The 24,275-nt window shown below is 47.1% G+C and overlaps 2 protein-coding genes across 2 annotated transcripts in view; one reads left to right on the forward strand and one right to left on the reverse strand.

Annotated features, from left to right (window-relative positions):
• The window catches only part of LOC145361341 (uncharacterized), a 126,303-nt gene extending 106,540 nt beyond the window's left edge, over positions 1-19,763 (reverse strand). Inside the window, exon 1 of the mRNA XM_080217009.1 lies at positions 19,681-19,763. The gene's annotated coding sequence lies outside the window, so the exon portion shown is untranslated. The remainder of the gene's footprint in view (positions 1-19,680) is intronic.
• Positions 16,944-21,745, forward strand: LOC145361342 (interleukin-1 beta-like). Its single transcript, XM_080217012.1, has 6 exons — positions 16,944-17,036; positions 17,465-17,531; positions 18,248-18,521; positions 19,628-19,792; positions 20,482-20,615; positions 21,456-21,745. The coding sequence occupies exons 1-6, from the start codon at positions 16,981-16,983 to the stop codon at positions 21,666-21,668; spliced, it is 909 nt and encodes a 302-aa protein (XP_080073138.1). The 5' UTR covers positions 16,944-16,980; the 3' UTR covers positions 21,669-21,745.
• The last annotated feature ends 2,530 nt before the right edge of the window (positions 21,746-24,275 follow it).

Here is a 24,275-nt window from a genome sequence, read left to right on the forward strand (position 1 = left end):
AGCGTCCCACTCTGGAACCTTCCCTCTGCTACGCTGTTCCCTTTACCATGGATTGTGTTGTAGCTTAAAGAACAAAGAACAACCCAGCCCAGGAAACAGGCCCTTCGGCCCTACAAGCCCGCGCCGCCCCTTTTAACACTCAGTGAGTGCCTCACTCCAATCCTCCTTCTACCTAAGACTTTTGTCTACATCTCCTGGACTCCACAACAAAGGGGCTGCAAATTTAGGGAATTATATATGCGCCAGATTAAGGGAGGTCTAATTTAGGGACAATTTGTTTACACCAATCAGCCTAAAAGCACGTTTTTGGGGTGTGAGAGGAAACCGGAGAAAACCCACACAAGCACGGGGAGAATGTGCATTATTTTTTAAAACAGAAAGAACCTCTTTAGTGTACTTCTTCACAGACCCTGCTAGCAGGGGTAGATTGCCAGGTCTAAGCACGCCCTACATCCTGTGATATATTCTATATTCTTCAGGAGCCTGCCTTTAAAAGCTTCTGCATGAAGTTATTTGGTCCCCCCAGTGAGCTTAGGCAGCCAGCAGCACAGCAAAGAAGACCCTTCAGGCCCTGCTCAACCAGACATGGCACTCACAGGCATGAGGTGGGCACACCAAGGTTGCTTGATGCTCATTTCCATCTGAGCAGAGACTGCTGTGCCCATAACCCAGGGCACATCTATTCATACACCTATAATCATAGAATCCCTACAGTGCAGAAGGAGTAAGAAGTCTCACAACACCACGTTAAAGTCCAACAAGTTTATTTGGTAGTGAAAGCTTTCAGGAGTTCGGGTTGAGTGGGAGTTCTATTCACAAACAGGCCATATAGAGACACAACCTCAATTTACAAAATAATGGTTGGAATGTGAGACTTGACAGGTAATCAAGTCTTAAACGTACAGACACTGAGAGTGGAGAGAGCATTAAGCACAGGTTAAAGAGATGTGTATTGTCTCCAGATAGGACAGTCAGTGAGATTTTGCAAGCCCAGGCAAGTCATGGGGGGCTACTGATAGCGTGACATGACCCCAGTAGAGACCGTCCTCATGTGTGTGGAACTTGGCTTAGTCTTAGTGAGCTACAGACTCACATTGTCTGTACCTTTAAGACTTGATTACCTGTAAAGACTCGCATCCCAACCATTATTTTGTAAAATGAGTTTGTGTCTTTATATGCCCTGTTTCTGAACAGAATTCCCACTCACCTGATGAAGGAGCAGCGCTCCAAAAGCTAGTGGCTTTTACTACCAAATAAACCTGTTGGACTTTAACCTGGTGTCGTGAGACTTCTTACTGTTTACCCCAGTCCAACGCCGGCATCACCATATCGTGCAGAAGGAGGCCATTCAGTCCATCGTGCCTGCACTGACAATAATCCCACACAGTACCTAACCCTGCAACCCAAGATATTTACTCTGCTAATCCCCCTGAAACTAAGAGACAATTTAGCATGGCCAATCCACCTAACCTGCACATCTTTGAGATACTAAGGGGCAATTTAGCATGGCCAATCCACCTAACCTACACATCTTTGAGATACTAAGGGGCAATTTAGCATGGCCAATCCACCTAACCTACACATCTCTGGACACTAAGGGACAATTTAACATTGTCAATCCACCTAACTGCACATCTTTGGACACTAAGGGGCAATTTAGCATGGCCAATCCACCTAACCTGCACATCTTTGAGATACTAAGGGGCAATTTAGCAAGGCCAATCCACCTAACCTGCACATCTTTGAGATACTAAGCGGCAATTTAGCATGGCCAATCCACCTAACCTGCACATCTTTGGACACTAAGGGACAATTTAACATTGCCAATCCACCTAACCTGCACACCTTTGGACACTAAGAGTCAATTTCGCACGGCCAATCTACCTAATCTGCACATCTTTAGACACTAAAGGGCAATTTAGCATGGCCAATCCACCTAACCTACACATCTTTGGACACTAAGGGGCAATTTAGCATGGCCAATCCACCTAACCTACACATCTTTGGACACTAAGGGGCAATTTAGCATGGCCAATCCATCTAACCTACACATCTTTGGACACTAAGGGACAATTTAGCATGGCCAATCCACCTAACCTGCACATCTTTGGACACTAAGGGGCAATTTAGCATGGCCAATCCACCAGACCTGCACAGGGTTACCGGAAGAGGACCTGGGTGGGATTGTAGTCGGTGCCGACTCGATGGGCTGAATAGCCTCCTTCTGCACTGTAGCTAGCTGTTAACGCACTCAAGAGAACAGTGACCGACTCGAGTCAGCTGGACATTGATTCCTTACGAAAGCAGCCTTGATGGATCACTTCCCTCCGAGGATGTGAGCACACGGAGGACAGGGAAGGGTTGCGTGTGCTGTCTGCGGTTGAAGTCAGAGGAAATCGGTACGGTGTTGGCCGCGCGCTGAGGGGCTTCCTGTGCTCAAGGGAAAAAGCCAGTCACCTCTTCCCCATTTCAGATGGTTCAGCGTGTGTTCTTGGCAAACGCCGGTTCCGTGAGACACAGCAGAACGCCAAATTCACACCACCCATGCCACCCTGGAAAGAACACAGAACAGCACGGCATGGGAACAGGCCCTTTGGCCCAGCAAGTTGGGCTGAAGGTAACACCAAATTCAACTCATTCCTTCTACCTACCCTTGCTCCACATCCTTCTACTGCTTGCATATTCGTAGAATCACGATACAGAATCATGGGCTTCCTCCCTTGAGCACAGGAAGCCCCTCAGCGCGCGGCCAACACCGTACCGATTTCCTCTGACTTCAACCGCAGACAGCACACGCAACCCTTCCCTGTCCTCCGTGTGCTCACATCCTCGGAGGGAAGTGATCCATCAAGGCTGCTTTCGTAAGGAATCAATGTCCAGCTGACTCGAGTCGGTCACTGTTCTCTTGAGTGCGTTAACAGCTAGCTACAGTGCAGAAGGAGGCCACTCAGCCCATCGAGTCGGCACCGACTACAATCCCACCCAGGTCCTCTTCCGGTAACCCTTGTTGACCCTGCTGACCCCTTGACTCTAAAAGGCAATTTAGCACGGCCAATCGACCTGACCAGCACGTCTTTCAGACTGTGGGAGGAAACCGGAGCACCCGGAGGGGCGGCGCAGTAGCACAGTGGTTAGCACTGCTGCTTCACAGCTCCAGGGTCCTGGGTTCGATTCCCAGCTCGAGTCACTGTCTGTGTGGAGATTGCACATTCTCCCCGTGTCTGCATGGGTTTCCTCCGGGTGCTCCGGTTTCCTCCCACAATCCAAAGATGTGCAGGTTAGGTTGATTGGCCGTGCTAAAAAAAATTTCCCCTAGTGTCTAGGGATGTGTAGGTTAGAGGGATTAGTGGGTATAATATGTAGGGATATGGGGGTAGGGCCTGGGTGGGATTGTGTTCGGTGCAGACTCAATGGGCCAAAGGGCCTCTTTCTGCACTGCAGGATTCTAGGAAACCCACGCAGACACGGGGAGAATGTGCAGACACCACACAGTGACCCGAGGCTGTCTGTGCAGAGTCTGCACATTCTCCTCGTGTCTGCATGGGTTTCCTCCCACAGTCCGAAAAACGTTGCCGGTTAGGTGCTGAATTCTCCCACAGTGTACCCGAAAAGGTGCCAAAGTGTGGTGACTAAAGGACACCCAGGTCTCTCTGCACAGCAGCATGCTGAAATATTTTACGATTTAAAAAGAAAGCGAGGGGGCAAGGGATCCAAGGAGACATTGCCTTGTGGATCCAGAACTGGCTTGCCCACAGAAGGCAGAGAGTGGCTGTAGATGCGTCTTTTTCTGCATGGAGGTTGGTCACCAGTGGAGTGCCCCAGGGATCTGTTCTGGGACCCTTGCTGTTTGTGATTTTTATAAATGACCTGGATGAGGAAGTGGAGGGATGGGCTGGTAAGTTTGCCGATGACACGAAGGTTGGAGGTGTTGTGGATAGTCTGGAGGGATGTCAGCAGTTGCAGCGAGACATAGATAGGATGCAAGACTGGGCAGAGAAGTGGCAGATGGACTTCAACCCAGATAAGTGTGTGTGGTGGCTCATTTTGGCAGGTCAAATAGGATGGTAGAATATAATATTAAGGGTAAGGCTCTTGGCAGTGTGGAAGATCAGAAGGATCTTGGGGTCCGAGTTTATAGGACGCTCAAATCGGCTTCGCAGGTGGAGGGTGTGGTTTGTTTTCACTGGGAGTTGAGGGGTGAGCTGAGAGAAGATTATGAGAGGCATGGACAGAGTGGACAGTCAGGAGTTTTTTCCTAGGGTAGAACAGTCAAGTACAAGGGGATATAGCTTTAAGGTGTGTGGGGAAAAGTTCAGCGGAGATGTGCGAGGCAAGTTTTTTTTTACACAGAGGGTGGTGGGTGCCTGGAACTTGCTGTCCGGAGAGATGGTGGGAGCAGGTATGATAGGGACATTTAAGGGGCAATTAGATACATGAATAGGGTTGGAATGGAAGGATACGGACTCCATAAGTGCAAAAGATTTTAGTGTAGGCAGGCATCAGGATCGGCACAGGCTTGGAGGGCCGAAGGGCCTGATCCTGTGCTGTTCTTTGTTCCTTATCGGGCATGTTTCTGTCCATTGGTGGGTGGGGAGTTCAGTCAGCACCCAGGGCTGAGAGGGAGCTGGCATCATCAGGGGTGGGGAGGAAGTAAAAACTTGTCGAGTTTCCTCACTCCCTTTAGCCTCCCACCAGGCGGAACCAAAGTTGTCTTCTGTGTGACAAGCAGAGAAAGGACTTAAGACATAGGCCTTAAATTTTTACCCGTAGGGCGGGCACACCGGGCGCGAGTCGCAAGCAAGCGCGGAAGACGCTTAGGGCAGCAGTCAGCCAAAGTCCGAACGTGATTTCACACTAGCTGGACAATTAACAGGCAGATAAAATGGCATCCAATTGCCCTCTTAATGGGCCTAGTGGCCTGTTGGATTGTCAATGGGCATGCTCTTAACTCTCCCAGTAACCAGGCAACAAGGTGCCCCTGGAGACATCCAAGTTCCAAGGAGTGTTGGATCTAAGCGTTGCCTCGGTGTGACTCCCTCACCATCATTTGCGAGAGACACCATCTGGGAGGTAAGGGTGGACAAAGGAGGGCTGGTTCGGGCCTAACGTCACTGAGATGTGACCTGCCCAAGATGGCCACCCTCACTATGTGTCAGAGAGAGGGAAAAATAACGCCAGCATCCCTGGGAAAAGTGCCAAGGAATCGAGTCCCTCAGCAAGAAAATAAAACTCGGAGTTAGGGGGGTACTCATCACCGACTCCAATAGAGTGGGAGAGTGGGCTGGATAACTATCCGGGGAAATGGGTACAGCTCCTGGGGCAGTCCCACTCCAAGGAGTAGAAGGCTCACACACACACACCCTCACTCACACACACCCTCACAGACACACCATCACTCTCACACACACACACCCCCTCACACACACACCCCTTCACACACATACTCACACACACACACACACACACACACCCCTCACACTCACACACACACATACACACACCCCTTCACCCTCACACACACTCACATACATACTCTCCCCACCCCACCACACCACATTTTAGTAAAGCATTTGACAATGTCCCTCATGACAGGCTGGTGCAAAAAGTTAAATCTCACAGGATGAAAGGGGAGCTAGCTCGATGGGTGGAGAACTGGCTTGGCCATAGAAGACAGAGGGTAGCAGTGGAGGGGTCTTTTTCTGATTGGAGGTCTGTGACTCGTGGTGTTCCACAGGGCTCTGTACTGCGACCTCAGCTGTTTGTGATATATATAAATGATTTGGAAGAAGGTGTAACTGATGTGATCAGTAAGTTTGCGGATAACACGAAGATTGCTGGAGTTGCGGATAGTGATGAACATTGTCAGAGAATACAGCAGGATATAGACAGGTTGGAAAACTGGGCGGAGAAATGGCAGATGGAATTTAATCCAGATAAATGCAAGGTGATGCATTTGGGTAGATCTAATGTAGGGAGGAGCTATACAATAAAAGGCAGAACCATCAAAAGTATAGACACACAGAGGGACCTGGGTGTGCAGGTCCGCAGATCCTTAAAGGTGGCAGCACAGGTGGAGAAGAGGGCATATGGCATGCTTGCCTTTATTGGACGGGGCATAGAGTATAAAAGTTGGCATTTGATGTTACAGCTGTATAGAACGTTGGTTAGACCACATTTGGAGTACTGTGTCCTGTTCTGGTCGCCACACTTCCAGAAGGACGTGGAGACTTTGGAGAGAGTGCAGAGAAGGTTTACCAGGATGTTGCCTGGTATGGTGGGTCTTAGCTACAAGGAGAGATTAGGTAAACGGGGGTGGTTCTCCCTGGAAAGACGGAGAATGGGGGGAGACCTAATAGAGGTGTATAAAATTATGAAAGGCATAGATAGGGTAAACAGTGGGAAGCTTTTTCCCAGGTCGGAGGTGACAAACACAAGGGGTCACAGGTTCAAGGTGAGGGGGGCAGGTTCAACACAGATATCAGAGGGACGTATTTTACACAGAGGGTGGTGGGGGCCAGGAACGCACTGCCAAGCAGGGTGGTTGAGGCGGACACACTGGGATCATTTAAGACTTATCTGGATAGTCAGACTGGGAATGGAGAGATACAAACGAATGGTCTAGTTGGACCAATGAGCGATGCAGGCTTGGAGGGCCGAAGGGCCTGTTTCCTGTGCTGTACTGTTCTTTGTTCACCCTTCTCTCCCTCTCACACACACACACACACACACACACACACACACTCACACACACACACACACACACACACACACACTCTCTCTCTCTCTCTCCCACTCCTCACACACTCTCTTCCCCGAGACCTCACACACATTCTCTTTCTCTCTCTCTTCCCTGACCCCTCACACTCTCTCTCTCTCTCTTCTCTGACCCCTCACACTCTCTCTCTCTCTTCCCTGAATCCTCACACTCTCTCTCTCTCTCTCTTCCCTGACCCCTCACACTCTCTCTCTCTTCCCCGACCCCTCACACACACTCTCTCTCTCTTCCCCAACCCCTCACACACACTCCCTATCTCGCTCTCTTCCCTGACCCCTCACACACTCTCTCTCTCCTCCCTGACCCTTCACACACTCTCTCTCTCCTCCCTGACCCTTCACACACTCTCTCTCTCTCTTCCCTGAATCCTCACACTCTCTCTCTCTCTCTCTTCCCTGACCCCTCACACACTCTCTCTCTCTTCCCCAACCCCTCACACACACTCTCTCTCTCTTCCCCGACCCCTCACACACACTCCCATCTCTCTCTCCTCCCTGACCCTTCACACACTCTCTCTCTCCTCCCTGACCCTTCACACACTCTCTCTCTCCTCCCTGACCCTTCACACACTCTCTCTCTCTCTTCCCTGAATCCTCACACTCTCTCTCTCTCTCTCTTCCCTGACCCCTCACACACTCTCTCTCTCTTCCCCGACCCCTCACACACACTCTCTCTCTCTTCCCCGACCCCTCACACACACTCCCTATCTCTCTCTCCTCCCTGACCCTTCACACACTCTCTCTCTCCTCCCTGACCCTTCACACACTCTCTCTCTCCTCCCTGACCCTTCACACACTCTCTCTCTCCTCCCTGACCCTTCACACACTCTCTCTCTCTCTTCCCTGAATCCTCACACTCTCTATCTCTCTCTCTTCCCCGACCCCTCACACACACTGTCATTATTAAGGGCAGTGTGTTGACACATTATTTCTCAATATTCGATTGCATTATTTTCCTGCGTGTTCAGTTCCAAACGTCAGTACCTGTGCGATTTCTAAGCGAAAAATATTTGGCACTCGTTCAAACAACGAATATTGATTCATTAGACAACTACTATGTAACTCAAACACGTTAAAACAGGAATTCTAGAGATTCACCAACAGGATTTGAAACAAAAGTGGGTAAATTATTATACAGATCAGGCCACATCATGGTACATCGAGATCAGTTACTCAATGCTTCAAACAAAGTTAAGGCCATTTATGCATTTAGATCCAAGGGGTCACAATCTACAGAATTTATACCGACCATCTTCAATGGTGAAAATAAACACAGAACACAAATGGCGGAATTTTCCAGCCTCGCTCGCCCCAAAATTGTAAAATTCTGCCCGAGTTCAACGGACATTACTATTATCCACCCCTTGTCCGATTCCTGCACCAGGCAGAGTCCACCCAGAGCACGGCACGGTGGTTAGCACTGCTGCCTCACAGTGCCAGGGACCCGGGTTCGATTCCCATCTTGGGTCACTGTGTGTGTGGAAGTTTGCACATTTTCCTCATGTCTGCATGGGTTTCCCCCCCGGGTGTTCCGTTTTCCTTCCACACTCCAAAGATGTGCAGATGAGGTGGATTGGCCATGCTAAATTGTCCCTTGGTGTCCAAAGATTTGTGAGAAAGGTAGATTGGCCAAGCTAAATTGCCCCGAGTGTCCAAAGATGTGCAGCTTAGAGGGATTGGCCATGCTAAATTGTCCCTTAGTGTCCAAAGATGTGCAAGTTAGATGGATTGCCCATGTTAAATTGTCCTGTAGTGTCCAAAGGTGTGAAATTAGATGGATTGCCATGCTAAATTGCCCCTCAGTGTCCAAAGATGTGTAGGTTAGGCGGATTGGCCATGCTAAATTGCCCCTCAGTGTCCAAAGATGTGCAGGTTAGGTGGATTGGCCATTCTAAATTGCCCCTTAGTGTCCAAAGATGTGCAGGTTAGGTGGATTGGCCATGCTAAATTGCCTCTTAGTGTCCAAAGATGTGCAGGTTAGGTGCATTGGCCATGCTAAATTGCCCCTTAGTGTCCAAAGATGTGTAGGTTAGGTGCATTGGCCATGCTAAATTGCCCCTTAGTGTCCAAAGATGTGTGCATTAGGTGGATTGGCCATGCTAAATTGCCCCTTAGTGTCCAAAGATGTGCAAGTTAGGTGGATTGGCCATGCTAAATTGCCCCTTAGTGTCCAAAGATGTGCAGGTTAGGTGAATTGGCCATGCTAAATTGCATCCTTTCCAGATGTATCACAGCTTGGTTTGGCTCCTGCTCTGCCCAGGACCTCAAGAAACTACAAAGAGTCGTGAACGAAGCCCAGTCCATCAAACAAACCAGCCTCCCATCCACTGACTCTGTCTATATTAACCACTGCACTGCAAAAAGCAACCAGCGTAAGGGCCCCATGCAACCCAGACATTCTATTTTCCATCTTCTTCCGTCAGGAAAAAAATGCAAAAACCTGAGGTCACGTATCAAACAATTCAAGAACAGCTTCTTCCCTGCTGCCGTCAGACTTCTGAATGGACTTACCTTGTATTAAGTTGATCTTTCTCTACACCCTAGCTATGACTGTAACACGACATGCTGCACTCTCTTGGTTCCTTCTCTGTGAAAGAAACAATATTTTTCATTGTACTCCAATACAAACCAAACCCTAGCTATGACTTAACATTAGATTCTGCACCCTCTCCTTTCCTTTGCCCTTGTGTGCTTTATGAAGGGTATGCTTTGTCTGTATAGCGCACAAGAAACAATACTTTTCACTGTATCCCAATACACGTAACAATAATAAATCAAACAATACTCTTCACTGTATCCCAGTACACGTGACAATAATAAATCAAACAATACTTTTCACTGTATCCCAATACACGTGACAATAATAAATCAAACAATACTTTTCACTGTATCCCAATACACGTGACAATAATAAATCAAACAATACTTTTCACTGTATCCCAGTATACGTGACAATAATAAATCAAACAATACTTTTCACTGTATCCCAATACATGTGACAATAATAAATCAAACAATACTTTTCACTGCATCCCGGTACACGTGACATTAATAAATCAAACAATACTTTTCACTGTATCCCAATACATGTGACAATAATAAATCAAACAATACTTTTCACTGTATCCCAGTTCACGTGACAATAATAAATCAAACTATACTTTTCACTGTATCCCAGTTCACGTGACAATAATAAATCAAACAATACTTTTCACTGTATCCCAGTACACGTGACAATAATAAATCAAACAATACTTTTCACTGTATCCCAATACACGTGACAATAATAAATCAAACAATACTTTTCACTGTATCCCAGTACATGGGACAATAATAAATCAAACAATACTTTTCACTGTATCCCAGTACATGTGACAATAATAAATCAAACAATACTTTTCACTGTATCCCAGTACATGTGACAATAATAAATCAAACAATACTTTTCACTGTATCCCAATACACGTGACAATAATAAATCAAACAATACTTTTCACTGTATCCCAGTACATGTGACAATAATAAATCAAACAATACTTTTCACTGTATCCCAGTACATGGGACAATATTAAGTCAAATCAAATCAGGTCAAATCAAAGAAAGACTTGGTAAGCGAGGGTGAGTGAACGGGGAAAGTTTACAGCAGCATTCACAATGAAATCATGAACCGCAATTAGCGGGGAAGTTGCGAGGAAATTGGGAAGAGGTTTGTGTGGCAACATGAGCGCTTGATGTGAGCTGTACAGCCACAGCAGCTGCAGCTCAGTCTGGGGTGAGCTTCCCTCTGTAAAGGGACACGGTGGTCTCAACCTTCCACACGATCACAACCACTCGACAACACAAAAAACTCCCTGCTCCTATCTGATCTGAAACTGGGTCACTCAGAGAAGCCACAACCCTCCGAGCTGGTTTTGGACGGCAGGGTGACACAGTGGTTAGCACTGCTGCCTCACAGCGCCAGGGACCTGGGTTTAATTCCAGCCTCGGGTCACTGTCTTTGCAGAGTCAGCACATTCTCCCCATGTCTCTATGGGTTTCCTCCAAGAATTCCGGTTTCCCCTCTCAGTGCGAGAAAGGTGCTGGTTAAATGCTAAATTCACCCTCGAACAGGAGTGTGGCAACTAGGGTGATTTTGACAGTAACTTCATCGCAATGTTAATATAAGCCTCCTTCTGACAAATAAATAAACTTTAAACTTTCTTCCCCACTTTGTGTGATTTCAAAAAGGAATTATATGTAGCTCTTGGGGCCAAAGGAATCGAAGGATATGGGGGGGAAGATGGGTTCAAGACTTTGCTGTAATTTCCCCAGGGGTTGCTATGATGTCATTATGAATGCTTGGCTGAGTTGCAACAATGAAAATTATCTCACCATGGCTTGCTTGGCCATTTCAGAGGGTAGTTCACAATAAAACCACATTGTTGTGGCTCTGGATTCTTAGGTAGGCCAGACCAGGGTAAGAAGGACAAATTTCCTTCCCTAAAGGACATTAGTGAACCAGATGGGTTTTATGATGATCCATTAGTCCTTCACTATTATTATATCTTATTCCGGATTTATCAATTCCTTCAATTTAAATTCCCCACCTATTTTGAACTCATATCCCCAAAGCATTCATCCATGGCCTCTGATTTAGGAGAGGCAATGGCCTCATGTTATTATCGCTAGACTATTAATTAAACACCGCTAATGTTCTGAGGACCTGGGTTCGATTCACACCACAGCAGACGGTGGAACTTGAATTCAATAAAAAAAAGCCTGGAGTTAAGAATCTACTGATGACCATGAAACCACTGTCGATTGTCGGAAAAACCCATCTCGTTCACTAATGTCCTTCAGGGAAGGAAATCTGCCATCCTCACCTGGTCTGGTCTACGTGTGACTCCAGAGCAATGTGGTTGACTCTCAACTGCCCTTTGATGTGGCCTTGCAAGTCACTCAGTTAGAGATGGGTAACAAATCTCTATGAATTGAGGTGGCACAGTGGTTAGCACTGCTACCTCTCAGCGCCAGGGACCCGGGTTCAATTCCTGGCTTTGGGTCATTGTCTGTGTGGAGTCTGCGCATTCTCCCCGTGTCTGCGTGGGCTTCCTCTGCTTTTCTCCCACAGTCCAAAAGATGAGCAGGTTGGATTGATTGCCTGTGCTAAATTGACCCTAGTTTCATGGGGGAATGGGGATTAGTAGAGTAAATATGCGGGGTTACAGGGATAGGGGCTGGGTGCGATAGTGTTGGCACAGGCTCAATGGTCCAAATGGCCTCCTTCTGCACGGTTCAGATTCTATGATTTTATGATTCATCTGGGTGAGTTATCATTCCTCTTCCGGCTGTTAGCTCTGTCAGTGTCTGTATTCTGTCCAAAATAAGGGGAATCTAAAATAATCGCTGCGGCTAACAGCCAGAAGGTACGAATGGCCTCACAACAATAATCTCCCCTTCAATGTCAGTAAAACAAAGGAGATTGTTATCGACTTCAGGAAGCGTAAAGGAGAACGTGCCCCTGTCTACATCAATGGGAACAAAGTACAAATGCTCAAAAGCTTCAGGTTTTTAGGTCCACATCACCAACCTGTCCTGGTCCCTCCATGTTGACACTATAGTGAAGAAAGCCCACCAACGCCTGTACTTTCTCAGAAGACTAAGGAAATTTGGCATGTCAGCTACAACTCGCAGCAATTTTTACAGATGCACCATAGAAAGCATTCCTTCTGTTTGCAACACAGCTTGGTATGGGCTCCTGCTCTGCCCAAGACCACAAGAAACTACAAAAGGTCGTGAACGTAGCCCAATCCATCACACAAACCAGCCTCCCATCCATTGGCTCTGTCTATATTTCCCACTGCCTCAGGAAAAGCAGCCAGTATAATTAAAGACCCCACACACTCCGGAAATTCTCTATTCCACCTTCTTCCATCAGGAAAAAGATACAAAAGTTTGAAGTCACATACCAAGAACAGCTTCTTCCCTGCTGTTGTCAGACTTTTGAATGGACATACCTTATATTAAGCTGATCTTTCACTACACCCTAGCTATGACTGTAACATTACATTCTGTACTCTCTCCTTTCCTTCTCCCCTATGTACTCTATGAGCGATATGCTTTGATTGTATAGTGTGCAAGAATCAATACTTTTCACTGTGTCGCAGTACACGTGACAATAATAAATCAAACAATACTTTTCACTGTATCCCAGTACATGTGATAATAATAAATCAAACAATACTTTTCACTGTATCGCAATACACGTGACAATAATAAATCAAACAATACTTTTCACCGTATCCCAGTACACGTGACAATAATAAATCAAACAATACTTTTCACTGTATCCCGGTACACGTGACAATAATAAATCAAACAATACTTTTCACTGTATCCCAGTACATGTGACAATAATAAATCAAACAATACTTTTCACTGTATCCCGGTACACGTGACAATAATAAATCAAACAATACTTTGCATTGTATCCCAATATACATGACAATAATAAATCAAACAATACTTTTCACTCTATCCCGGTACACGTGACAATAATAAATCAAACAATACTTTTCACTGTATCCCAATATACGTGACAATAATAAATCAAACAATACTTTTCACTGCATCCCAGTACACGTGACAATAATAAATCAAACAATACTTTTCACTGTATCCCATTACATGTGACAATAATAAATCAAACAATACTTTTCACTGTATCCCAATATACGTGACAATAATAAATCAAATCAAAACCAAATCAAAGGAGAATGTGATTCCTCCAGAGGGTGGAACACAAGGGCTGGAAAAACTCCAGCTGAAACTCTCAACCGAGAGAGGAGCAGGTTTCGGAGCAGTGTGATCATCACATTGGGATGCAGAACGAGGTCTGTGAACACAGAGTGAGAAGTTTCAACGGCACGGTAACATCCAACAGGTTTATCTAGTAGTAAACACCAAACGTAAATGGCTCGTACTACCAAATAAACCGGTTGGACTTTAACCTGGTGTTGTGAGACTTTTACTGTGTTTACCCCAGTCCAACACCGGCATCTCCACATCAACACAGAGTGAAGCAGGACGGTCATTAACTCTTTCACACTGCTGACCCACATTTGAACTAGTAACGAATGAGTTGGGCCAATCACAGAGGTTCAAGTTCCACTCCCGGACCCAGGGCACAGTCAGACATGCAGCACTAATACACTGCCGCACTATCACAATTACCACACCATCGCAGAATCCCTACAGTGCACAAGGAGGCCGTTCAGCCCATCGGGTCTGCATCAACTTTCCGGCAAGCTTCCCACCCAGGCCCTCTCCCTGTTACCCAGGTATTTCACCCACTAATACCCCGAACTCACACATCCTGGGACACTCAAGGGCAATTTAACAAGGCCAATCCACCTAACCTACATATCTTTGGACACTAAGGGGCAATTAAGCATGGCCAATCCACCTAACCTGAACATCTAGATTGCCCTTGTCCAAAGATGTGCAGGTTAGGTGGATTGGCCATGCTAAATTGCCCCTTAGTGTCCAAAGATGTGTAGGTTAGGTGGATTGGCCATGCTAAATTGGCTCTTAGTGCCCAAAGATGTGCAGGTTAGGTGCATTAGCCACGCTAAATTGTCCCTTAGTGTCCAAAGATGTGTAGGTTAGGGGGATTGGCCATGCTAAACTGGCTCTTAGTGCCCAAAGATGTGCAGGTTAGGTGCATTAGCCATGCTAAATTGTCCCTCAGTGTCCAAAGATGTGCAGGTTAGGTGGATTGGCCATGTGAAATTGCACCTTAGTGTCCAAAGATGTGTGAGTCTGGGGGCATTAGTGGCAAATTCGTGGGGCTACAGGATAGGGCATGGGTGGGACGCTGTGTCGGAAGGTCGGTACAGATTTGATGGGCTGAATGGCCTCCCTCTATGCTGTAGGGATTCTGTGATTTAATGTCACATCAGTCTCCTCTTACACGCTGGGCCCAGTTTTCAATTCAAAGAACCTCTTTTAGCAAACGGATCCCAACGTGGGCCTCTGTAATGTTCATTAAAACCCCAACTCCCTCGGAAAAGTGTGGTGCAAAGTTCCACAGTGCTAGCTGAGAACATTAGTTTTGTGTGAGATTGCTGAGTTCATAGGGAAGTAGCGTGCCCACAGATTCCCCCACCCCCGGGGCACAGTGAAAGGAAGTTGAGACGCCGAATGCTTTGTGCACAGTTGAAACCAGAGCTCGTTCAGCGATACTGGGCTACATAGTTCTGGGTTAGATGGCTGAATTGTTCGCATGTTTCAAAAGAACATCACTGTGTGTGCGAGAAACACTTTTCCAGGCCTGTGTCATCCCAAATTAAGGCTTCAGGGAATGTTGTCTTAAATAAGCCCCTCCTCTCACAGAATAGAATCCCTACAGTGCAGAAGGAGGCCATTCAGCCCATCAAGTCTACACCTACCACAAATCACCCAGATCCTATCCCCATAAGCCCCTGTATTCACCATAGCTAGACTCCCTGCCACTAAGGGGCAATTTAGCACAGCCAATCCTCCTAACCTGCACATCTTTGGACACTAAGGGGCAATCTAACATGGCCAATTCACCTAACTTGCACATCTGTCGTGGAACCAGGGCACCCGGAGGAAACCCACGCAGACACGGGGGGAATGTGCTGTCTCCACACAGACAGTGACCCGAGGCTGGAATTGAACCCAACTCCAGTGAAGCAGCAGTGCTAACCACTATGCCACCATGCTGCCCACTCGTCAGTCTGTACAACTGTTCCTCTTTGTGTCTCCCACTTTTTGGCTTTAGGTTTAGTTTATTAACTAAAAAAAAGCAGAAATGCACACAACATCGATGGAGGCCTGTGTGTCATTGCAAAAGTGATTAAATTCACCCCACTCCTTCCCTCTAACCGCAATCACTTTGCCTTTTTAAATCCTGATCCAATTGCCTTTTGAAAGATATTATTGGATCAGCTGCCATAAATCTAACAGGCAAAAATTGTCAGACAATAACTCGCTGTGTATATATAGCAAATCTCCTGACCCTGCCTCAGGTTGTGTTATTGATTATCTGACATCTCTGCCTTCCCTCACTCCTACCAAGGCACAGTCCCTGAGACTATCTAAATTGGGTCAGCACGGTGGCACAGTGTTTGGAATTGCTGCCTCACAGCGCCAAAGATCCGGGTTCGATTCCCGGCTTGGGTCAATGTGTGTAGTCTGCAGGTTCTCCCCGTGTCTGCGTGGGTTTCCTCTGGGTGCTCCGGTTTCCTCCCACGCTCTGAAAATGTGCAGGTCAGATGGATTGCCTGTGCTAAATTGCCCCTTAGTATCCAAAGATGTGCAGGTTAAGTGGATTGGCCATGCTAAATTGCCCCTTAGGTTAACAGGATTGTCGAGTAAGCCTGGGGAATAGGTGATGCAGATGGACCAAATGGCCTCCTTCTGCACTGTAGGGATTCAGTGATTCTTAACACTCGGAAAGCGACATATTACAAATGGAAATGTGTGAACTGATTTGTCGGAAGACAAGCTGTGCAGATTTCAGCAGGCGAGCGAGAGGGACAGGGAGTGTAGGTGTTGGATTAGTTAGGTTCACAGGATTGTCTTGTGATCCTCAAAACATTACATTAAGATGTTAAAACGGCAGCCAGAGATCAGCAATGACAAGAATGCTTTATTTTTTAAAATTGTTTCAGTGCTTTTTTAAACTTTTATTTATTTATTAGTGTCACAACTAGGCTGACATTAACATCGCAATGAAGTGACTGTGAAATTCCCCTAGTCGCCACACTCCTGTTCCGGTTACACCGAGGGAGAATTTGGCACCGAACCAGCACTTCTTTTGGACTGTGGGAGGAAACCGGAGCACCCGGAGGAAACCCACGCAGACACGGGGAGAATGTGCAGCCTCCGCACAGACAGTGACCCGAGGCCAGGAATCGAACCTGGGTCCCTGGCTCTGTCAGGCAGCAGTGCTGACACCTGTGCTATCGTGCCCAGCAGACAGAGGGTTAATTTTGGGGCGCTCCACGAAGTGGAACTTCTCATTACACATCACGCAATCATAAAATTTCCAAACACAAAGGAAGCAGCCAGTCCAGTGGGGCGGAGGAGGAGCTTGTGGAAAGACATAAAAAGAGGGTTTGAGGACTGGTTGTACAGAGCGACACAGCGATACAACAGCAAACTACTGAGAACTTCCTAATCACTGTACACACACCAGATATGAGGACTGAGGGTGGAGTTGTGACCATTCCAATGGTTGAGAATGAACCTCGCAGGTAATATCATCATCTCATTTAACCTTAAACCCTGAACTCAGTGATCTCTCTATCTCTGTCTCTCTATCTCTTCCTCTCTCATTATATCTCTCTATCTCCCTCACTCTATCTCTGTGTCTCTCGATCTCTCGCTCTCTCTCACTTTCTCTCCCCCGTCTCTCTGTCCCTATATCACTCTCTCACCCCATGTCTCTCTCGCTCTCTCTAAAACTCTCTCACTCCCTCTCTGCGCCGATATATCTCTTCCTCTCCCTTTGTGTCTCCATATGTCTCTCTCTCTCTCTTTCTCAGTCTTTCCCTCTCAGTCTCTCTTTCTCTCCATCAGTCTCTCAATCTCTCTCCCCCCCTCAGTCTCTCTCTCTCTCTCTCTCTCAACACCACTTCAGTTCTTTCCTACAAACTGACTGTGATTATTGCTCTCTCCGCAGAACCTTCAGTGTCAAACATAAAAAGGATTCTGGTCTCACCTCCCCGACTGCCAGCCCCCACAGTAAGGTAAGCATTTCTCCTCCCTGGATACACCTCGGGCTGAGATTGAGAAGAGGGAGCAATGTGGTTTTGGGGCTAGTCAACTTCTGAGCACAGAACCCAAAAGTGCAGAAGCAGCCCATTCAGCCCATCGAGTCCGTACTAGCTCACTCCGATAGAACATCTTATCCACATCCTATCCCCATATCCTGCATGTAATTACCCCGCTAATCCCCCCAACCCACACAACCTGGCACACTAAGAGGCAATTTACCATGGCCAATCCCCCTAACGCGCACATCTTTGGAGTGTGGGAGGAAACCGGAGCACCCGGAGGAAACCCACGCAGAGACGGGGAGAACGTGCAAACTTCGCACAGACAGTAACCCAAGCTGGGAATCGAACCCGGGTCCCTGGTGCTGTGAGGCAGCAGTGCTAACCACTGTGCTACCGTGTAGCCCATATGTCCTTTAGGGAAGGAAATCTGCCATCCTTACCCCGGTCTGGCCTACACATGACTCCAGAGCCACAGCAATGTGGTTGACTCTTAAATGGCCCCTCTGGAAATGGCCGAGTGAGACACTCAGTTCAGGTCCAATTAGGGATGGGTAATGAACGCTGGCCCAGACGCCCCCCAACAACGTTCCACTCATGAATATTTAACAATGAGGCAAAAAGGGATTGGGGAGCTTTGTCCTTCCGCAGCCCGGCTGTAATCTGACTCTGTTCTCTCCTTTCCACAGAGCTCCCAGATCTTCAACCCCGACCCAACGCAGGTGGACGGCGGCTGGTGCCAGGCCGAGCGAGGGAGCTACCAGCTCAAAATCTCCGGCACCTCCTCGGCCATCAGCGCGGTGGGCAGCGCCAGCCTCTCGCTGGAGCGCGCCATCATGCTGGTCTTGGCAGTGGAGAAGTTCAGGGGTAAACTGAGGCACCCCTCCAGCGAGGGCTGGGAGTACGATGGCGCCCCTTTCGCCGACACTGACTTGCTGGGGAACTTTGACGCCGTCCTGGAAGGTAAGAAGTATCACCCTTTTCTCTCTTCCTTCGCACCGACGGGCAAATCACTAGGTTTGGGGATGAGGGGGGAGTTGCGCAGGAGGGTGGGGTGGGTGGTGGGTATAACTCCTGTTGACCAATGTGGCAGCACCACTGCTCCTTGCCAGCGGTGTCCCTGAGCTCCGGGGGGAAGTAACCTGCAGACTGGGCACCGAACCCAACCCATCCCAGCGTCAGATCTTAAAGGGAAAGCGACGCTCCGAGATCTAATTTTCTGTTCGAACAAAGAAAATTACAGCACAGGAACAGGTCCTTCAGCCCTCCAAGCCTACCCTGACCATGCTGTCCCACTAAATCTCCCTACCCTTCCGGGGACCATATCCCTCTATTCCCATCCTATTCATGTATTCGTCTGGGTGCCCCTTAAAAGTCACTATCGTATCCTCTTCCACTACCTCCCCCGACAGCTAATTCCAGGCACCCACCACCCTCTGTGTAAAAAATCTGCCTCGGACATCTCCTTTAAACCTTGCCCCTCGCACCTTAAACCTCTGTCCCCCGAGTAACTGACTCTTCCACCTGGGAAAAAGCTTCTGACTATCCACTCTCTCCATGCCCCTCATAATCTTCTAGACTTCTATCAGGTCTCCCCCTCAACCTCCGTCACTCCAGTGAGAACAAGCCAAGTTTCTCCAACCTCTCCTTGTGGCTAATACCCTCCATACCAGGCAACATCCTGGTAAATCTTTTCTGTACCCTCTCCACATCCTTCTGGTAGTGTGGCGACCAGAATTGAACACTATATTCCAAGTGCAGCCTCACTAAGGTTCTATAAAGCTGCAACGTGACTTGCCAATTTTTAAACTCAGTGCCCCGGTCGATGAAGGCAAGCATTGCCGTACGCTTTCTTGACTACCTTCTCCACCTGCGTTGCCACTTTCAGTGACCTGTGTACCTGTACGCCCAGATCCCTCTGCCTATCAATACTCTTAAGGGTTCTGCCATTTACTGTATATTTCCCATTTGTGCAACACCTTCCAAAATGCATTACCTCACATTTGTCCAGATTATTAACCCTCTTCCTCGGGGACAGTGAGTAAACAGTCTGGCTTTTTTGCCCACAGAATCTGTCACCTGCATCAGCTACGATGATGTGAAAAGAGTTGCCTGTACTTACCGCCTCATGGCCAGCGAACGCCAACAGATGAAAGACGATCGCGACCGATCCCTGATCCTCTCGGAGAATCTCCAACTCCTGGCCATGTCTTTGCAACAACCGAAGGATGCAGGTGGGTACGCCAAGCCTAATGGGTGGGTGTCAGGATATAGAGCACGACTGGTGTCCTTGGCACAGCTGAGGCTAATTCTACTGTCCCTGCCACTGGTTCAATTACCTTGAACCATCTGGTCTGCACGGAGCGGGCGCGATGGCACAGTGGTCAGCACTGCTGCCTCACAGCGCTAGCAACCCGGGTTCAATTCCAGACTCGGACCACTGTCTGTGTGGAGCCTGCACGTTCTCCCCATATCTGCATGGGTTTCCTCCGGGTGCTCCGGTTTCCTCCCACACTCCAAGCGGGTGCAGGGTTGGTGAATTGGCCATGCTAAATTGCCCTTTAGTGTCCAAAGATGTGAAATTAGGTGGATTGGCCATGCTAAATTGCCCCTTAGTGTCCAAAGATGTGAAATTAGGTGGATTGGCCATGCTAAATTGCCCCTTAGTGTCCAAAGATGTGAAATTAGGTGGATTGGCCATGCTAAATTGCCCTTTAGTGTCAGGGGGTCATGGGGGATTGGGCAGGTTTTGTTGTCGGTGCAGGTTCGATGGGCCAAATGGCCTCTTTCGGCAGGGATTCTACGATCTGATAGCTGGAAAGCACTGGCCCAGTTGAAATCCTGGTAGCCACATTGTGTCTCTTCACCTTGCTGCCTATGGGCGTTGCCTGCTGTTCTAACATGATGCTGCTTTGATTTACAGTCCAGTTGGAGGTGAAGTACTACAAGACAACTCCAAGCAATGAGGACAATCTGCCCGTCGTGTTCTCAATCAGCAGCCAGAATCTCTTCCTGTCTTGCGCGGGGCCAGAAGACAGACCCACGGTGCAATTGGAGGTGAGGGTTCACTCGGTTAACTTCGGGGTTGATGGCTCGCGGCGCAGTGGTTAGCACTGCCACCTCACAGTGCCAGGAACCCGAGTTTGATTCCCATCCTGGGTCACTCTGTGAGGGGTCTGCACATTCTCCCCGTGTCTGCGTGGGTTTCCTCCAGGTGCTCCGGTTTCCTCCCACAGTCCGAAAGACGTGCTGGTTCAGTGCTAACTTCTCCCTCAGTGTAACCACAACAGGAGTGTGGCGACTAGGGGATTTTTCACAGTAACTTCATTGCATAAGAACATAAGAAATAGGAGCAGGAGTAGGCCATCTAGCCCTTCGAGCCTGCCCCGCCATTCAATAAGATCATGGCTGATCTGTCGTGGCTCAGTTCCACTTTCCTGCCCTCTCCCCATAACCCTTAATCCACTTGCCTACCAAAAACCTATCAACCCGCGTCTTAAATATATTTAGCGAGGCAGCCTCCACCACTTCAACGGGCAGAGAATTCCAGAGATTCACCACCCTTTGAGTGAAGAAGTTCCTCCTCAACTCCGTTCTAAACTACACCCCCCTTATCTTGAGGCTGTGCCCCCTAGTCCTACTGTCCTTTCTGAGTGGGAAGAGCCTCTCCACCTCTATCCTATCCATCCCGTTCATCATCTTGTACGTCTCAATGAGATCTCCCCTCATTCTTCTAAACTCTAACGAGTACAAGCCTAGTTTATTCAGCCTCTCCTCACAGCTCAACCCCCTCAACTCCGGTATCAGCCTAGTGATTGCGGCGTTAATGGCAGCCTTACTTGCCATGCGAATCAATGAACTCAAAACTAAAAACACGTTCTTTGCTCTCGTTCACAGAAGTGGGACAGGAAGTTGCAGAACATCAGCAGCACCACCGATTTGCTGCGTTTTGTGTTCTTTAAGAAAGTCTCCGGCGCTGGGGGCCATTTTGAGCTGGAATCGGCCATGTACCCGGGCTGGTACCTCAGTACCTCCAGGAAGAACAGACAGCCTGTCGAACTGGATGTGAAGGAGAACCACCAAAGGATCACCATCTTTACCTCCGACTGAGAGCCTCTCAGTCCCAGAGCCATTCACAACCCAAATCACAAAGAGTTGGTTTAGAGAGAGTGTGTGTATGTACTAAGTACAGTATTCCAAACCCATTTGAGTCAAATGGGGGCAAATCAAACTGTTATGTGATCACAGATCAACTGAAAATAATTTATGGAACAAAACAAATTCAGTGGCAATATTTGCAACTGTTTTATTTTGACGTTATTTTGTTTTGAGTATAACGTGTCTTTTGAGAAGTGATTATTTAATATTTTAAGTATTTATTGTTATTTTATTTGAATGTAACTGTTATGTTTTGAGAAGTGATTATTTAGTATTTTAAGTATTTATTATTATTCTATTTGAATGTAACTGTTATGTTTTGAGAAGTGATTATTTAATATTTTAAGTATTTATTATTATTTCATTTGAATGTAACTGTTATGTTTTGAGAAGTGATTATTTAATATTTTAAGTATATCTTGTTATTTTATTTGAATGTAACTGTTATGTTTTGAGAAGTGATTATTTAATATTTTAAGCATTTATTATTATTTCATTTGAATGTAACTGTTATGTTTTGAGAAGTGATTATTTAATATTTTAAGTATATCTTGTTATTTTATTTGAATGTAACTGTTATGTTTTGAGAAGTGATTATTTAGTATTTTAAGTATTTATTATTTATCTCCCTCATTAATTTATTGCTGTATTGGGGGATACATTCAATCTTTTTTTTCATTAAATTAAGTTCTTTGTCAAACACGTTGGTTCCAACTTGATTTTTTTTCACACAAAAGGGACACTCGCGATGTGGATACAATATTGCCTGAATTACAGGGCCCAGAGAGGAACGGTCAAATGATAGCTTTTGGGTGAGAGGAAGGTTTATTTTAGTTTGTTTATTTGCATCAAAGTCGGCTTACATTAACGTTGCAATGAAGTTACTGAGAAAATTCCCTAGTTGCCACACTCCGGCACCTGTTCAGGTACACTGAGGGAGACTTTAGGATCTAACCGGCATGTCTTTTGGACTGTGGGATGAAACAGGAGCACCTAGAGGAAATCCATGCAGACATGTGGAGAATGTGCAAACTCCACACAGACAGGGAGCCAAGCCGGGAATCGAACCCGGGTCCCTGGCACTGTGAGGCAGCAGTGCTAATCTGTAACAGGATTAGGATTGAGCCAATTAACCCTTTCACTCTCCACTTGCACAATGATTCTGAGTGGCAGCGGTTACATTTTTGTTAAACGGCACGGCGGTTAGCACTGCTGCCTCACAGCACCAGGGACCTGGGTTTAATTCCAGCCTCGGGTCACTGTCTGTGCGGAGTCAGCACATTCTCCCCATGTCTCTATGGGTCTCCTCCAAGCATTCCGGTTTCCCCTCTCAGTGCGAGAAAGGTGCTGGTTAAATGCTAAATTCACCCTCGAACAGGAGTGTGGCAACTAGGGTGATTTTGACAGTAACTTCATCGCAATGTTAATATAAGCCTACTTCTGACAAATAAATAAACTTTAAACTTTCTTCCCCACTTTGTGTGATTTCAAAAAGGAATTATATGTAGCTCTTGGGGCCAAAGGAATCGAAGGATATGGGGGGGAAGATGGGTTCAAGACTTTGCTGTAATTTCCCCAGGGGTTGCTATGATGTTATTATGAATGCTTGGCTGAGTTGCAACAATGAAAATTATCTCACCATGGCTTGCTTGGCCATTTCAGAGGGTAGTTCACAATAAAACCACATTGTTGTGGCTCTGGATTCTTATGTAGGCCAGACCAGGGTAAGAAGGACAAATTTCCTTCCCTAAAGGACATTAGTGAACCAGATGGGTTTTATGATGATCCATTAGTCCTTCACTATCATTGAGACCAATATCTTATTCCGGATTTATCACTTACTTCAATTTAAATTCCCCACCTATTTTGAACTCATATCCCCAAAGCATTCATCCATGGCCTCTGATTTAGGAGAGGCAATGGCCTCATGTTATTATCGCTAGACTATTAATTAAACACGGCTAATGTTCTGAGGACCTGGGTTCGATTCACACCACAGCAGATGGTGGAACTTGAATTCAATAAAAAAAAGCCTGGAGTTAAGAATCTACTGATGACCATGAAACCACTGTCGATTGTCGGAAAAACCCATCTCGTTCACTAATGTCCTTCAGGGAAGGAAATCTGCCATCCTCACCTGGTCTGGTCTACGTGTGACTCCAGAGCAATGTGGTTGACTCTCAACTGCCCGTTGATGTGGCCTTGCAAGTCACTCAGTTAGAGATGGGTAACAAATCTCTATGAATTGAGGTGGCACAGTGGTTAGCACTGCTACCTTTCAGCGCCAGGGACCCGGGTTCAATTCCTGGCTTTGGGTCATTGTCTGTGTGGAGTCTGCGCATTCTCCCCGTGTCTGCGTGGGCTTCCTCTGCTTTCCTCCCACAGTCCAAAAGATGAGCAGGTTGGATTGATTGCCTGTGCTAAATTGACCCTAGTTTCATGGGGGAATGGGGATTAGTAGAGTAAATATGCGGGGTTACAGGGATAGGGGCTAGGTGTGATAGTGTTGGCACAGGCTCGATGGTCCAAATGGCCTCCTTCTGCACGGTACAGATTCTA

This window comes from Carcharhinus amblyrhynchos, chromosome 34 (genome assembly GCF_965287045.1).
Source record: "Carcharhinus amblyrhynchos chromosome 34, sCarAmb.v2.hapA, whole genome shotgun sequence".
NCBI lineage: Eukaryota > Metazoa > Chordata > Chondrichthyes > Carcharhiniformes > Carcharhinidae > Carcharhinus > Carcharhinus amblyrhynchos.

Coding starts and splice junctions, on each gene's coding strand:
- LOC145361342 (XM_080217012.1), top strand. CDS start 16,981: ATGAGGACTGAGGGTGGAGTTGTGACCATTCCAATGGTTGAGAATGAA. Junction 17,037..17,464: donor GTTGAGAATGAACCTCGCAG/GTAATATCATCA, acceptor CTCTCTCCGCAG/AACCTTCAGTGTCAAACATA. Junction 20,616..21,455: donor GACCCACGGTGCAATTGGAG/GTGAGGGTTCAC, acceptor TCTCGTTCACAG/AAGTGGGACAGGAAGTTGCA.